Consider the following 14,432-nt stretch of genomic DNA (forward strand, 5'->3'; position numbering starts at 1 on the left):
GAGTACCGTATGCATTAGCAGTGGGAAGTTTAATGTTCGCTATGATATGCACAAGACCAGACATTGCACAAGCAGTGGGAGTGGTTAGTCGGTACATGGTGAATCCAGGCAAAGAGCATTGGAATACAGTGAAGAGGATCTTGAGATACATCAAAGGGACCTCAAATGTTGCATTATGTTATGGAGGATCAAACTTACTTATCAATGGGTATGTCGATTCTGACTATGCAAGGGATTTCGATAAAAGCAAATCTACTACAGTATATGTGTTCAAAGTTGCTGGTGGAGCTGTAAGCTGGGTTTTAAAATTGCAGTCAGTTGTGGCTACATCCACAACAGAAGCAGAATATGTAGCAGCTACACAAGCCAGTAAAGAAACAATTTGGTTGAAGATGCTATTGGAGGAGCTTGGGCACAATCAAGAGTATGTTTCTCTGTTTTGTGACAGTCAAAACGCCTTGCATCTAGCAAGAAATACAACATTTCATTCAAGGACAAAGAACATACGAGTTCAGTACCATTTCATTCGTGAAAAAGTGAAAGAAGGGTCGGTAGATATGCAGAATATCCATACCAAAGACAACATAGCAGATTTCATGACGAAGGCGATCAATGCCGATAAATTTACCTGGTGTCGATCCTCTTGTGGTCTGTAAGAGATGTAAGCAACATGAAGGTACAAGGTAGAAAGAATGGTGTGAAGATATGATTGTTCCAATCAAATCTTCAAGTGGAAGATTGTTAAAAGTCATCATGGGCGGCTAATCTTCTAGATGGCAGCCAACTACTTTGATTTAATTCAAAGATGGTTACATTTTGTTGAAAAGTCAAAACAACAAGTAGTAAATTTTAGGTGGCTTTCGGTGGTGCAATTAATGCACCGAAAAGTAGCTGAAAATATTGAAATTTGGCATGGTAAAATCACTCATTTAATCACTAAACTTTAGAGTATTTACAAATTAGTCCTTAGGCTTTAACTATAAATATCCTAGCTCATTTAGCTTCAAAATCATCCCAAAGCATTCTAGCTTTCTTCTAATACTAGAGAGAATTTAGAGAGTTTCTTGAGAGTTGTTTTCTCCTTTTTATCAAGAGAAAATTATCATTGTTTTCTCCTTGGTAGATCGAGAGAGGTTGTAATTCCTATTTTCTCATAGTGAAATTCTTCTACCGTTGCCCGTGGTTTTTACCCTATATTATTTAGGGGTTTTTCACGTAAATTTTATGTCTCTTTTATCTTCATTTTTATTTTCTAAAAATTACCAGTTGCGATTTTGCTCTATCCAATAGCCGTCTTCCGCAACAATACAGGCTGAAGTTCTTGCAGTGTGAAGCACAAGATCTGAAGATAGAATCTCATGCTGATAACGGATGATTACCATAACAATGAAGTATCTTTGAGAATATCAGCATCGGTTACCTCTCTGATAATATTTTTGGTGGAAGGCAATCCAGCTACCACGTCTTCTTCGATACCGCACTCATTGGATGCCCTTCTTATCTTGAAGTAACCCTCCTGCAATGTGAAATACGAATATGATGATCAATATTTAAGCATCCAAAATACATTTTCCCCCTAAATGAACGTGGAGAAAAATATTGATGGAAAACATACATCACCCCAGCCTGTATTCCACTGGTTTGCAAGAAGCTGCAATAGGAAGAAATCCACTCGGTCATTTACATGATTCTAAATATTCTCAAAAAAGATGGAAGCATTCAAACATACCCAGTAACCCTCGCCATCATCTGAAGTTCCCCACCCGATAAGCTTAACTGAATGACCTCCCAAAACACCACCGGTCAGTGCTTGTAAACCCCAGTTTTGTAGTGGGCAAAATCCTGGAGAATCATGAGAAGAAATTAGAAAACCAATTACTTCTTATCTCTTCTATATGTTATGTGTTCATGCATTTTGGGATTGAACAGCCAAGTAACGTGCAATAAGTAGCCATTGTGAAGAAAAACCAAGACTGATAACTACTGTGATTGTTAAGGACCAAAAGCATCCTGGCCCTTGCTTGGAATTCATACATAAGTTTTAACTTCAAAGCCAAGCTACCCCATCAAAATTGCACACATCAGAAAAAACAAAGCGGCCAATTTAACTAGAAAAAACTGCTTGCTTTCTTTACCTCATAAACGGTGAAGGCGACCTCAATGGGTCCATTCTTATAACCTCATTGATATCAGCTGGATCCAAGTTGATTCTATATGCACTGACGCTATAGCGCTTGGACCGACTCCAGAGCTGGTTTCCCTTCTCACACTTCTTCACACATCTGGGAGTAGGATATGCACGCTCACAACCAGGGTGAGAACAGCCAATATCGTCAAAGTACGGATCACACTGCAGGACGAAGAATTTGCTCATTACTGAGAAAGAAGTGCATCCTTCCGTCACCATGCAGGAGTACATAATATAGAACAATGTATCAAGTGAATAAGAGGCAAGTAAAATATAGCAATAATTTTCAGTAATAAAATCAGGTTAGAATTTCAGAGTTTAATAGTAATAGTACCTCCTCGGTGACGACACCATCGCGCACAAAGTATTGCCATGCAGATATCTGAATCCTCCCATCACAATCATTTCCACATAGAAAGCCACAACATGAGAAAAGATCATTAACAGACAGATATATTCTGCACTGAAATATTTATAAATATGAACAAATTTGCCGTGAACTGAGCAAACGATATCCTGTTTTCCAAAAAAAAAAAAGTTCCATTTACCATGCCAAAATGAATACAGAACAGATCAGACAGTGATTCAACAGCACCAAAAGCCCAGCAAGAACCACAGTGACCCTCAACCATCAGCAACTCAAGAAAATAAGAATCTACATAAACATGAGATATAAAAATCGAGAGAAATGAAAATGGAGTTACCTGATCTTCAATTTCGAAATCATTCCAAGAATTGATTCATCGTACAAAGAGGGAAATGATCAGTTCTTCGTTCAGAGATAGCAAAATTTATAAACTAGCACATGACTCACCAAGAATTCTTCCAATTGTGCTACATTGTGGCCAAGCTGTTATCGCATCAAAATTATCAGACAACGTTAAGGAGTTGTCATGTGTTATAACAGGGACGCCCAGAAGTGACTTCTTTGGTGTTGGCTTGACTCCAAGTATATGCTTAAACTCACCAACCTTTGCAGCGAAAATGACAAATTTCGAACTAGTAAGTTTCCAGGACTACACACATACGTCTTAGAAAGAGAATGATCACTAAAAGGCCCTGTGCAAAATAGCCAACTTACTATGTAATTCGAAAACCGAGGATTCAGGGCAGCTTTCCATCCAGCCTGTGGGTTTTCATTTACTGTTTTGACAACCGAATCCTACATCATAATGGTGAGAGTGAAGAACTAATCATTTTTCATGCACCTCTTTTTTCACTTTAAGTCATTCAATTGAGAAATACCTGAAGGATTCGAGAGTTAAGCTTGACCTTAGAAAGTTGTTCCACGGTGATGACCTGCTAACAATACGGTTATCCATCGATTACCGATTAGAACTTCTAAAAATATTTTTGTCCAATAAAGCAACAACTGAAAATGAATAGACATGAAGAATATCTAATCTAGCACAAGAGTCCATCAATAGCTAATCTAGCACATCAATGATGTCAACCACAGATAAAAAGCAAAACTACGGGCATTACACTAAGAATTCTGTTGCTTCCCCTAAAGTCTCCCTTTGAGAAAACCATATGTAAAACTGGGTTATAAGTTTCAATCGTATATAAGCAAGCTCTATGAATCCTAAAGAACACATTTTGAAAAATGGTATTTTTCTCCACTCAAAAAAGGCAGAATTTTAAGAGTTTCAATCGAAAATACTGAAGCCAATCTGGTAGAACTCGTATTCTAAAATATTATTACCATTTCTCAAAGCCAAGCATCATGTCAGCTTCACATAATATATCGAAACAATCGAATGGAAAAAGAAGTTAAATTGGACCCAATTTAAGAAAAAGAAATCTCAAAATACATTTGGGTGAACCATGGAGAGAAGTAACTGGAAGGTAGTCAAAAAGCGCAGAGGAGTCGCCATTTTCCTCATCTCCGAGGTTGAAGAAAAGGGCAAAGAGCTTTGATTTTAGTTTACGGATCTTTGATTTTTTTGTTTCTCTAATACTTCTCTTTATTTCATCATCATCCTCTGCAACAATGAAAAACCCAATATTATCGTAACATACTTTTACGGAATGTCAGTTATCCTATGTATTGTTTAGGCAAACGACAATGCCAAACATCTCTCAATTATTGTGATTAATATCCTATGTTATCTTGTTGCTTATCGTTGAAGCTTTTCTATATACAAAGGAATACAAAGAATTCAATCTCCATATTTGATAAGTATGTGGTTTCATTTTCGTTAAAATGGACTCAAAACGAAGGAAGTATTAGATAAACAAAAAAAATCAAATATCCGTAAACTAAAAAAACAAAATGACATGGTTTTATTTTTCAATTGTTTGGATATTTAAATTTTGCAAATACTCGAACCCAAAAATCAAACTAAGGGTCTGTTTGTTTAGCTGTAATTGGTTTTCCAGAAAATGAATTACTGGAATTTGAATTACTGGAATTTGAATTCTGGAAAATGAATTACATTTCTGTAAAATGAATTACATTTCTGGAAAATGAATTACATTTCTGGAAAATATCTGGAAAACGTTTTATGATGTTTGGAAGATGTTATTTAAACATTTTTTCGGTATATTTTACTGAAATAAAATTTTATAAATTATATTAATTATTTATTAAAGTAATAGTACTATATTATATTTTAAAAATATTAATTAGTATATTTTAATATCTTTACTAAAATATTATTGAAATATATAAATAATATTATTCATTATTAAATATATAAAAAAATTATTATATTATTAAAATAAAAATATAATATCTTATATTATTATAATATAATTGATTATTTTATATAATATTAAAAATATAATATTATATTATTATAAATATTAATAAATATATTTTAAATATTTTAATAATTAATATTTTGATGAAAATGATATTAAAATATTTTATTAATATTAAATTCATAAAATAAAATTATTTTGAGTATTTTTGCTTTGAAGTGAAAAGTTCGGAAAATGACTTACGGAAAATGAATCCGTAAGTCATTTTACAGAAAACACAAAAGAAATTCTGTTACTAGGAAAATGAATTACATTCCGGAAAACGAATTACGTGAAACAAACACGGGAAAACGTTTTCCGGAAAACGAATTACGTGAAACAAACACGGGAAAACATTTTCCGGAAAACGAATTACGTGAAACAAACACGGGAATTCGGGGAAAACCAATTCCGTAATTCCAATTACGGGAAACAAACAGACCCTAAATGTTAAGTTTAAATAACCCAAAATTAAAAAGAAAAAAAAAAGTTATTTTTTCAAATCAAATCAAGTTTTGTTCACACCTCTAATGAAAAGGATTATCATGCAATTCTAAGATTATCACAGAGATGTCCAAGTTCAGGCGTTGCATCCATCCAAGATGTGAATTTTGTCTCAGTTGGAGATGTGCAGTAAAGGTAAGACCGGAATGTGAGAAGGAAAAAGTAACGCCTGCGAATGAACAGCCTTAATGCCCATATCCATGAGGTATGCTCGGTGTTCATCGTCATCATGGGGAACTGCCTCAAGTTCCTTGCTATAATGAAGGATATCATCTCGTAAATGCCCTGCACCAGCACACCTTCACAAAATGGAAGAAACTCAACACCATCAAAGGGTGAAAAAGAACCAATAAGTTGGTTAAACGATATGAAATAAACTAAAAGATGTGAAATGAAAAATAAAACAAGCAACACGAGCTCATGTTCAACTTAGTCTAGAAAGAAAAATAATAATATAAAGATCAATGACCTGAATATGCATACTGCTGGTACTGTAAAATAGTGAAGATAAAATTCATTCCAATTCCTTTAAAACTAAAAAAAAATAGAATGAACAAATAAATGATATAGACCTTCCAATAATGATATCAATATCTGCTTTGCTTTTTGGACCATGACTGAGAACTTTAGTAAGGCTTAGTATGTCACGGTAATCAACCATCCTTCGTGCTTCTTCTTCAGAAGTCCAAGATGCCATGCTTTCTTCAAGTGAAGAATTTAGCTGTGCATCTGCCAATGATTGTGTTGCACTGGATGTCCCAAAGTTCACCTCGGCACCAAGTCTGCATATGCGATTCCACCGAATCCAGTATGTGATACATAAAGGTAGCAGATAATTTAAGCCCCATTCTGCAGCAGATACTCTTTCAAGAGTATCGATTCCTAAATAAATAAAAATAATAATAATAAAATAATCAAACTAAAATCCTAAATTTACAAGGTTTATCACAAAAGATAAAAATAATTATTTAAGTCATACTGTCCTGGTTGAATTCAACTTCATCTTTTAGATGACCTTGTCTCATGTAAATTCCAAATTAAATATTCAAAATAATTCTACTCATCTTCTAGAAGATGAACTGGACCTTCGACATCTATTAGTTTTAGGCTAATTAATCCAATGAGGCTCATGTTCAAAATAAACCCAAAATAAAGATAAATCAGTAATATCTAAGCGATAAATGATAATAAAATATATAATATTAAACTCCAATCAGATCCGAAAGTACCTCTGCGTTAAACGTGAGGTGGAGGATCTCGACATTCTTTTATAAGTTTGTCTAAGTTCACAAATCACAATCTTAGTAGTTGGATGTATTATTATCTCAATTTTTTGTGGAACTTAAGCAAATAACTGTTCGTTTGGATAGAATTATTTTCACGTCTACACATATGGTCAGTGGATGATTCTCGATGCTCTGATGAGATAACGAAGAATGTGACATCATCTCGACGCTCTATAGGGATCAAAGATAAGTTTCTATAATCGTTGTGGAGGCATCTCAACTCTTTTTGGCCGATTGTCAAAGAAATTATCGGAGGCAACTCAACACCCTTAAAAAAGTCTGATAGGTGGGAAAAGACATCGTCACCTTGGTAGAAGTAATGTGGGAATTCCTTATCGGGTAAATGCATCTCGATACTCATTTATATCAATGAAGAGAGTCTTATTACTAGAGCCGAGCGGAGGCATCTTAGCTCTTTGGAAGATTCTTTAAGCTGTAGCAGTTAAAGTGAGAGGCAACTCGGCATCCCAATAGACTATCGCATAAGAAGTGGAGTCATCTCGACGCTCTCGAGGTGTAGGCCTCTAAATATTCTGTGAGCAACAATGGATAGAATCATCTTGCTAGAATATATCATCTCGGTTCTCTTTTGTATGGTGTTAGAGAGATAGCAAAAGAGTCCTTTTAGTTATAGAAGAGCATAGATATCTCAATACTCTCGGCTCGAGAGGAAACAACTCAGCTCCTGGAGAAGCACTACAGGATGAGCAGAGACGTCTTCGTGTACTCGGAGAAATACTACAACATTTATTGAGGTATCTTCACCTTGGTAGAAGCAATAGGGGATTCCCCTTGCTAGGACAAAGACACCTTAACACTCTTTAAAACACAATAGATGAACTTCTATTGCTGTAGTAGAGACAACTAGGCCCTTTGAGCCTAAATATCTGTCCCACAATCAATAATTGGTCACAAAGTCAGTTATCTGAGTAACAATAGGGAATGCGATGGTATGATGCAGAAAATCATGAGATGTAGAGGTTAAATCAAAACAATACAAGTCATGAGATGCAGAAAAGTCAGTAAAAGTGTCCTTACTATTTCATCCTTCAAAAAATATCTATCAGAATGAAATTTAAAAAAAAAATCAGATTAAGCTATGTAAACCTAGCACAAATAATAGATTTTTGGTAATCTGGCGAGCACAAAGCATATGGCCAAGACTTTAATGTCGTATAGCAGCAGGTATGACTACTTTTCCTATATGAGAGATTAAGAGTAGTAACCATTTACAAGAGATACCTTTCCCTTACCTGTATACTATTGTCGCTGCTAACCTGTCGCATGATGCATAGCATCTGAATCTGGGAGTCATTGGTCAACAATAAATATAATTCCTCGTGTAATCGTATTGTATGGTGTCGTTTCAAAAGTTGGCTTGAATGTCATTAGTAGATTTAGATAGTTGAGATACAACCCCTTTAAAATCTTGATCAAACTAAAGTCGGCATCCATTAATCACTAGATACTCCAGTTTGCCATATCATTGGCATTAAGGGTGAGAGGTCTACCCCTGATTGTTCACCGGAGCTACGATCATTGGATTGTGTCCCAGTTTACCATATAACCACTAGGACGACAATGAAGATAAGAGTCCGACTGTTAACGATCAAGTCATCAATTTATTATAAAATGATATCATTTTTACCTTAAATCTTAACAAAGTGTAAAGTTTCTCAAGCTTTTTATCTGTCTAGTTATTTTCCATATTCCATTTTTTAATAGTTTTTTTTCAAGATAAAGAAAGAGAAATCGGAGGTTATGTGACTTCCAATCTCTATCTATTTAGTTCCATAATATTGAATTGGATTTAATAATGGATAATATTATCCATAAATATTTTTTCAACACATTCAATATATTACATTCCATTACTCCTGCAAACCAATCTATTACAGCATATCAATAACACAAACACAAATTACCGCAGTGTCCAAACAGACCCTCAAATCATTTCAGCAATTTCCAATGGCCTGATAGTCATTTCTCTATACTAACAATACCCGACTGATTTCCTTAGAACAGTCGCAACGCATGTCGACTGGGCTGCAAAGCTTCAGTCAAAGACTTGAGTGCCTTGTCATATGATATAAACCCCAAGAACCAAAATTCATATCCATCTCTGGTGATCATATGAATATACTTTTCAGATGGCTTCAATCTGTTTGCTGAAGGATTAACCGCTGCCAACTTATCGAGCTCGATCACCACCTACATAGCAGGCAATAAGGCAATACAATAGCAGCATATCAGTACAGACGATTAGAAATTAAAAGAAATATATGATGATTCTAAAGTAATGGAGATACCTTATAATACATCCACTGCTGGTACCCTGGTGAATCATAGTAACAGAGGGGATAATCACTACAAAAAGCAACTCTTTTAGTGGATATGTAAAGAGTACCGATCACCGGTCCGGAGGACGTCGATAGATAGCAAACATATGAATGTAAGAGCTTTTCCCCAGGCAAGATCTGAAATGTCTGCTGGAACAACCTATCATGGCCTCCTTCTGCAAGCAGCTTTGTCCCTTGAGCAAGCCTTGCCACTGCAGCTTCAGTGATACTAGGACTCACCTTCACTGCTTCCACAGACAAAAAAAGATTACATGTAAGATCAAGAATCACGTACGGGAACGAACTTAGAACATTCTAGAAGGCAAAAACATATTACTGATACAAAATATAAAAAATATCTAAAATATACGATAATTCAAAATTTCTAGAGACGTCTGTCCCGTCCCGTCCCTCTGTACATCCCTGATCACACGTACATGTACAATAAAATCAAGAGGAATTCAAATTTATTGCTAAATAATTGTATCGAGAAAAACTTACGGTGGTTCCAAAAGTTGTCAGCAAGGTCTTCGATCTTTTTCCCACATCGGCTCAAGGCATCACATATACTAACCCCTGTAAAACCAACAACCAGTCAACAAGCGCAGTTTCAAGATCAACCAACAATCTAAAAGATCAAATAAAACTTACTCCTGCCGGATGGAGGAACTGGTGAAATGGAGAGGTAAGGACTGTTGTTGTGAGAAGCCATGTCGAATTGGTGGTTGGAGGAAGAAGATGGAGCTTGAGGTTGGGGTATCATCCGTGTAGTCATTTTACAAATGCTTAAAGCTTCTTTTTTTCTCCCCTGTTGGCTTCTCCACTAGAGAAATTAAGCCTTTTTAAAATCAAATTGTGGGTTCTGAGAATTTCCAAAAGGATGAATTCGGCTCAGTTCCTTGGACTGTTCGATCATGTTGATGGTGTGGGAAAGGAATAAGTAGTCGGAATAGAATTTGCGGAAAAGGCAGCGAATATAGGAGCAGAGAATGTAAGCCACTAAAGGTACTTATCTTTCAAAGATGCCCCTGTTTTTGTTCCTTCTCTCTCTCTCTTTTTTTTTTTTTGCCATTATTTTGACGTATCATATTGCCAAGCTAAGAACCCGATTGTAAGGTAATTGATCACGACCTGATCAACCATAATGTTAGCTGGTTTATTGGATAACATTAAATTATACATACTTCCATATAAGGTATAGTAAATCGAATTTGAACGAATAAAATTATATTTAAATTTATGTGTTTTTGTTTAAAATATTTATATTTAATTTGTTTAAAGTTAACAAACATGTTCATTTAATGTTTTCGTACATATTTGTTTAACATTATATTATGCAATCAACACTCTTTTTACCTTTTCTTTTTGAGAGCCAAAGAAAAATGTTAGAAATTATACTATTAGACCTCAAGTTTTCTAATGATTCACCAATATTTAAAATTTAAAAAAAATGAGAATTGAGTAAATAAGCTTTCAGGCGAACTCGTTCGTGATCATAAATGAACCGATCATATCTCTATTTGTTACCGTTCGTTTATTTAAATGAACAAAAAAAATTTATTCATACTCATTTATTTAACTTAATAAATAAAGATAAACAACGCTGTACAAACCGTCTATCCATTTACATTCCCTGCTTCCATGAAAGATCACTAGTCACTGGGCTGTTTAACTTAATCCTGATGCAATAGTTTTCGAAGGTCGAGATCCTCAAATTTTGTAAATCTCATCTTATGTAAACTCTAGATTTTCTTTTTTTTTTTTTCTGATTTAAGTTCCACCATAAATATGCATTATTTATATTTTGGTCCTAAACCTTTCATCAGATCTTATAGTGCATATCACTGAAATGAAAATACAATGGCCGTGATCGGATTGATATTACCCTTAATTGACATTTTACAGTGAAAATATATGTGGAGAAAAGTTGACAAAAATCTGAGGACGATAATAAGAACTTTCTGACATATATACCGACTTAAAACATACAAAAGAAACCTCTAACAGAGGGGTGATTTTACCACAAGATGTGGGAGGTTTTTATATTCGGATGGAGGAGCTAACTACATACTAGGCCTTACATGCTGTTCAAGATTCCCTGTTCAAAGGAATGTTTTCCCAACCCATGAATTTTATCTTCAATGTCTTCACATTCTCCCCAAAGGTTGGTTTGGTTAATTTGGATTAACAGAACTTATATCAGTACCTGTTATCAGTGAGTTGGTGAAGCCTGGCGAGTTTTTTGCTTGGGGCTTTCTTCGTTTGTATGTCAAAGGATGGGTATCATACTTGATCTCTGAACCACTAGGTTTACTTGGCTTCTCTGTAATTTCAACTTTAAAATCACTTGGGTTCTTCATTTGGTTGGGAAAAGCCATCAACTTGTCCTGCATGCCTCCTTCAATTCCTGAACCCGAGACTGCCCCAGGAACTCTTGGAAGAATGGCCATACACTCTTTTTGCATGATTCTGGTATGCCTCTCTCCTTCATGATATTGGTTGGTGAATGGGTATGAAAACAATCCTTTCTTCCCCATGTCGAGGTTATGCCCCATATTCTGATCAAATTTGTATCCCTTTGAGTCAATTACGCTTTCGTCATCAAGTTCAAACAATTTATGTTTACCTAAATCAGCAATGTCAACTTCCTTGCTTCTACTTTCACTAGAGTCCTGTAAATATCTACGGCTTCTTAAAGCACTATCCTGATGAATTAACATACTTCGAGATTGCTCAGGGTTCATTTGGCCACCGGAAACCTTTTCCCATAGAAACAGTGGCCCACTAAAGTTACCTGCATTTTCCATGTACGCAGGTGCTGGCAAATTAGGCACTACGCGGACCTGTAAATTTTGGGCACCCACATGCAATGCCTTCTGTGACCTTCTTGAGAACACTTTTGATACTTGGAGTAAGACATAAGGAACTTTGGGAACTACTTTCAATAGTCCCTTTGGTACCGGTCGAATTTGTTCCAAAAGGTCATCCACAACCATCTTTTGGTTGTAACTGTGAGTCGCACTGCCAGTAGTCTTAACCTCCAGAACACCCTTTGTACTGCAGTTTGGCAGAATAGTGTTCATTCCATTGGCAGATGCACTGGCAACATTAGCTTTTTCTTTAACACTATCCCAAATTTTCATTCTCTTTGGTAAATGGGGCATGACTGCATCCGGGTTAACATCCTCAGTTAACAAATATCCATCACTAGGCACTGCATTAAGGTCAAGCAAAATGGTATTGGCATCCCCACATTTCATCCTTGTTCTCCACATATAAAATCTTTCGGGGATGCCAACACTTATGTCACATTCATCCCACAACCTTCCCATGTCTATGAACATTTGTACCATTTTGTGATGATAAGATCTTATTGCATGGTAATATTTTCTCCTCTCAAGAAACTGCAAGGAATCTCTAAGTCGAGAAATCTTTGGAGGATAAAATCCACTTCTCAATCTTTTGAAAAATGTAGCCACGGGATTCCCAAAATAAAAATCACTACCACTGAAAAGATCTTTCATAGTCAACCAGAAAGTCCATTCGTCCATATCTGGAAGGTAGGCTGACAAAGAGAACCACTCTTCCTCTGTCAAGCACGAGTTCCATGTCTCTAACGACAGTATCTCCCTTAAATCCGGTAGATCAAACAGTTCATACGGTATACTGCATATCTGACCTTCCACCATGCCAAGCTCACAGCCAATTCCCTCGAAATCACAGTCATCCAGATCATCACCCGAGTTGGCCCCCTTAAGAGGGTCATCATGTTCCTTTTCCTTGCCCTCACCTTTTAATGAGACAGGAAACCAACCATGGCAACTACTAACCCCTGATTTCCATTGCCAAATCTTCTGTATGCCCATGGACACCAGAAGGATGTTTAGGTCCACAATCTAGTTACATTGACAAGGAAAACAACCGTGCAAAAACTTTATTGCAGCACTAAATCTACCTGCAAAGCACACCGATGCTTTAGCCACCAACACTAGAACAATGCACCTGAACAGTAAACTCAATTTCCCTTAGTTTACTATCAGCAATTCAGAATAGCTTCCACAGCAGAAAGAAATTCGTGGATACATACAACATAAACATGATAAAAATTTCAACACAATACTCCAGTGGAAAAAAACATTGCTAATATACACTGTTAATTTCGGTTCAAACTGATTTCTAACAATAAGATCACAAATTCTTCATCTTGAGAAACCAATGGATTAGATAAAGATATAATAAGATTAAGCAGTTGAAAAATTCAGTAGAATTGAAGAAAATATAAAGTATACATGCAAGAATTGGGAAAGATGAAAGCAAACGATAGGTTGAGATTAAGACGATGAAAAAGGAAACACTCACTGATAAGTGGGGGAATTGGAGGTAAGCCGAAACAAATGAGATGATCAAAGGATGAAGCAAATCCACCAGAGAAGAATTAGTGGTGGGACAGTGGGGAATTGAGCGAAAGAAAATTAGGCAACAGTAAAGGAAAGCGTGAATCTAGGTATTCATGAGTGGCTTCGCACCTTTACCTTTTGTTGCATTTCGAGAGAAAATGTGCAATTTTTATTGATGTTGTACATGCACTGTACGTCCAGTCTCCTGCGTGACTCGGGAATGTCTCAGAGAAATACGGGTTAATATACTGTTAATATATGGTGTTATCGGATATATTAAAAGATATTTAATAAATTTAGTTTAGCGCTATCGGAAATGTTGACTAATAATAATGTAGTAAGTCTAAGTCATGAAGAAATATTAAAAAATTGTGCAACCGGCAAACTTAACTTGTCGGTTCGTGTCGATCCAAATTAAAAATGTATCGATCCACAACGATATAACAGGTAAAACTATGACAAAACAGGTATTGAAATGATAAAACCGGTAAAGCGGTACCAGATATATTTAAAGTGTCGGTACTTTAATATAAGGATCGACACTTCGTTAATTTAAAAGAGAAGTAGTTTTAGCGCCTATAAAGTGTCGATATTTTAAAAAAATGTATCGATCCACAACGATATAACAGGTAAAAATATGATAAAACCGGTATCAAAATGATGAAATCGATAAAACACTATCGGATATATTGAAAGTGTCGATACTTTATATAAGGATCGACACTTTGTGAATTTAAAAGAGAAACAGTTTTAGCGCCTATAAAGTGTTGATACTTTAAAAAATGTATCGATCCACAACGATATAACAGGTAAAAATATGATAAATTGGTACCAAAATGATGAAACCGGTAAAACGCTACCGGATATATTGAAAGTGTCGATACTTTATTTAAGGATCGACACTTTGTGAATTTAAAAGAGAAGCAGTTTTAGCGCCTATAAAGTGTCGATACTTTAAAAAAATGTATCGATC

The 14,432-nt window shown here is 35.6% G+C and overlaps 3 protein-coding genes and 1 pseudogene across 5 annotated transcripts; all 4 read right to left on the bottom strand.

Annotated features, from left to right (window-relative positions):
- Positions 1-1,352: 1,352 nt before the first annotated feature.
- Positions 1,353-4,089, bottom strand: LOC120135344 (annotated as a pseudogene).
- Positions 4,090-5,476: 1,387 nt separating this feature from the next.
- LOC120135399 lies at positions 5,477-6,701 on the bottom strand. Its single transcript, XM_039151665.1, has 3 exons — positions 6,667-6,701; positions 6,010-6,219; positions 5,477-5,736 (listed from the first exon to the last, which is right to left on the bottom strand). The coding sequence occupies exons 1-3, from the start codon at positions 6,699-6,701 to the stop codon at positions 5,550-5,552; spliced, it is 432 nt and encodes a 143-aa protein (XP_039007596.1). The 3' UTR covers positions 5,477-5,549.
- Positions 6,702-8,566: 1,865 nt separating this feature from the next.
- On the bottom strand, positions 8,567-10,058 carry LOC120135343 (GEM-like protein 1). The gene is made up of 4 exons (XM_039151620.1): positions 9,714-10,058; positions 9,564-9,638; positions 9,033-9,307; positions 8,567-8,934 (listed from the first exon to the last, which is right to left on the bottom strand). The coding sequence occupies exons 1-4, from the start codon at positions 9,835-9,837 to the stop codon at positions 8,740-8,742; spliced, it is 669 nt and encodes a 222-aa protein (XP_039007551.1). The 5' UTR covers positions 9,838-10,058; the 3' UTR covers positions 8,567-8,739.
- An 800-nt stretch (positions 10,059-10,858) lies between these two features.
- Positions 10,859-13,620, bottom strand: LOC120135341. 3 transcript variants are annotated; one of them, XR_005517242.1, is made up of 3 exons: positions 13,422-13,581; positions 11,153-13,017; positions 10,859-11,102 (listed from the first exon to the last, which is right to left on the bottom strand). XR_005517242.1 is itself a non-coding variant. In XM_039151619.1 (2 exons), exon 2 carries the CDS (start codon positions 12,926-12,928, stop codon positions 11,237-11,239), a length of 1,692 nt encoding a protein of 563 aa, XP_039007550.1. In that variant the 5' UTR covers positions 12,929-13,013; positions 13,595-13,620; the 3' UTR covers positions 10,859-11,236. The 3 variants fall into 3 exon arrangements, 2 of the variants coding, with proteins under 2 accessions (XP_039007550.1, XP_039007549.1); XM_039151619.1 differs by lacking the exon at positions 13,422-13,581 and adding an exon at positions 13,595-13,620 and having other exon boundaries at positions 10,859-13,013; XM_039151618.1 differs by having other exon boundaries at positions 10,859-13,017.
- Between the last annotated feature and the right edge of the window lie 812 nt (positions 13,621-14,432).

This window comes from Hibiscus syriacus, unplaced genomic scaffold (genome assembly GCF_006381635.1).
Source record: "Hibiscus syriacus cultivar Baekdansim isolate YM2019G1 unplaced genomic scaffold, ASM638163v2 tig00110607_pilon, whole genome shotgun sequence".
Taxonomy (NCBI): domain Eukaryota; kingdom Viridiplantae; phylum Streptophyta; class Magnoliopsida; order Malvales; family Malvaceae; genus Hibiscus; species Hibiscus syriacus.

Bases quoted from the DNA above. Each gene is read 5' to 3' on its own strand.
- LOC120135399 (XM_039151665.1), bottom strand. From the start codon at position 6,701: ATGTCGAGATCCTCCACCTCACGTTTAACGCAGAG. The intron at 6,220-6,666 runs GTACTTTCGGAT...TCGCATATGCAG, and splicing joins ACCTCACGTTTAACGCAGAG to ACTTGGTGCCGAGGTGAACT. The intron at 5,737-6,009 runs GTCTATATCATT...CATTTTGTGAAG, and splicing joins ATTGATATCATTATTGGAAG to GTGTGCTGGTGCAGGGCATT.
- LOC120135343 (XM_039151620.1), bottom strand. From the start codon at position 9,837: ATGACTACACGGATGATACCCCAACCTCAAGCTCCATCTTCTTCCTCC. The intron at 9,308-9,563 runs GTAAGTTTTTCT...CTGTGGAAGCAG, and splicing joins TGACAACTTTTGGAACCACC to TGAAGGTGAGTCCTAGTATC. The intron at 8,935-9,032 runs GTATCTCCATTA...CCTGCTATGTAG, and splicing joins AGCAGTGGATGTATTATAAG to GTGGTGATCGAGCTCGATAA.
- LOC120135341 (XM_039151619.1), bottom strand. From the start codon at position 12,928: ATGGGCATACAGAAGATTTGGCAATGGAAATCAGGGGTTAGTAGTTGC.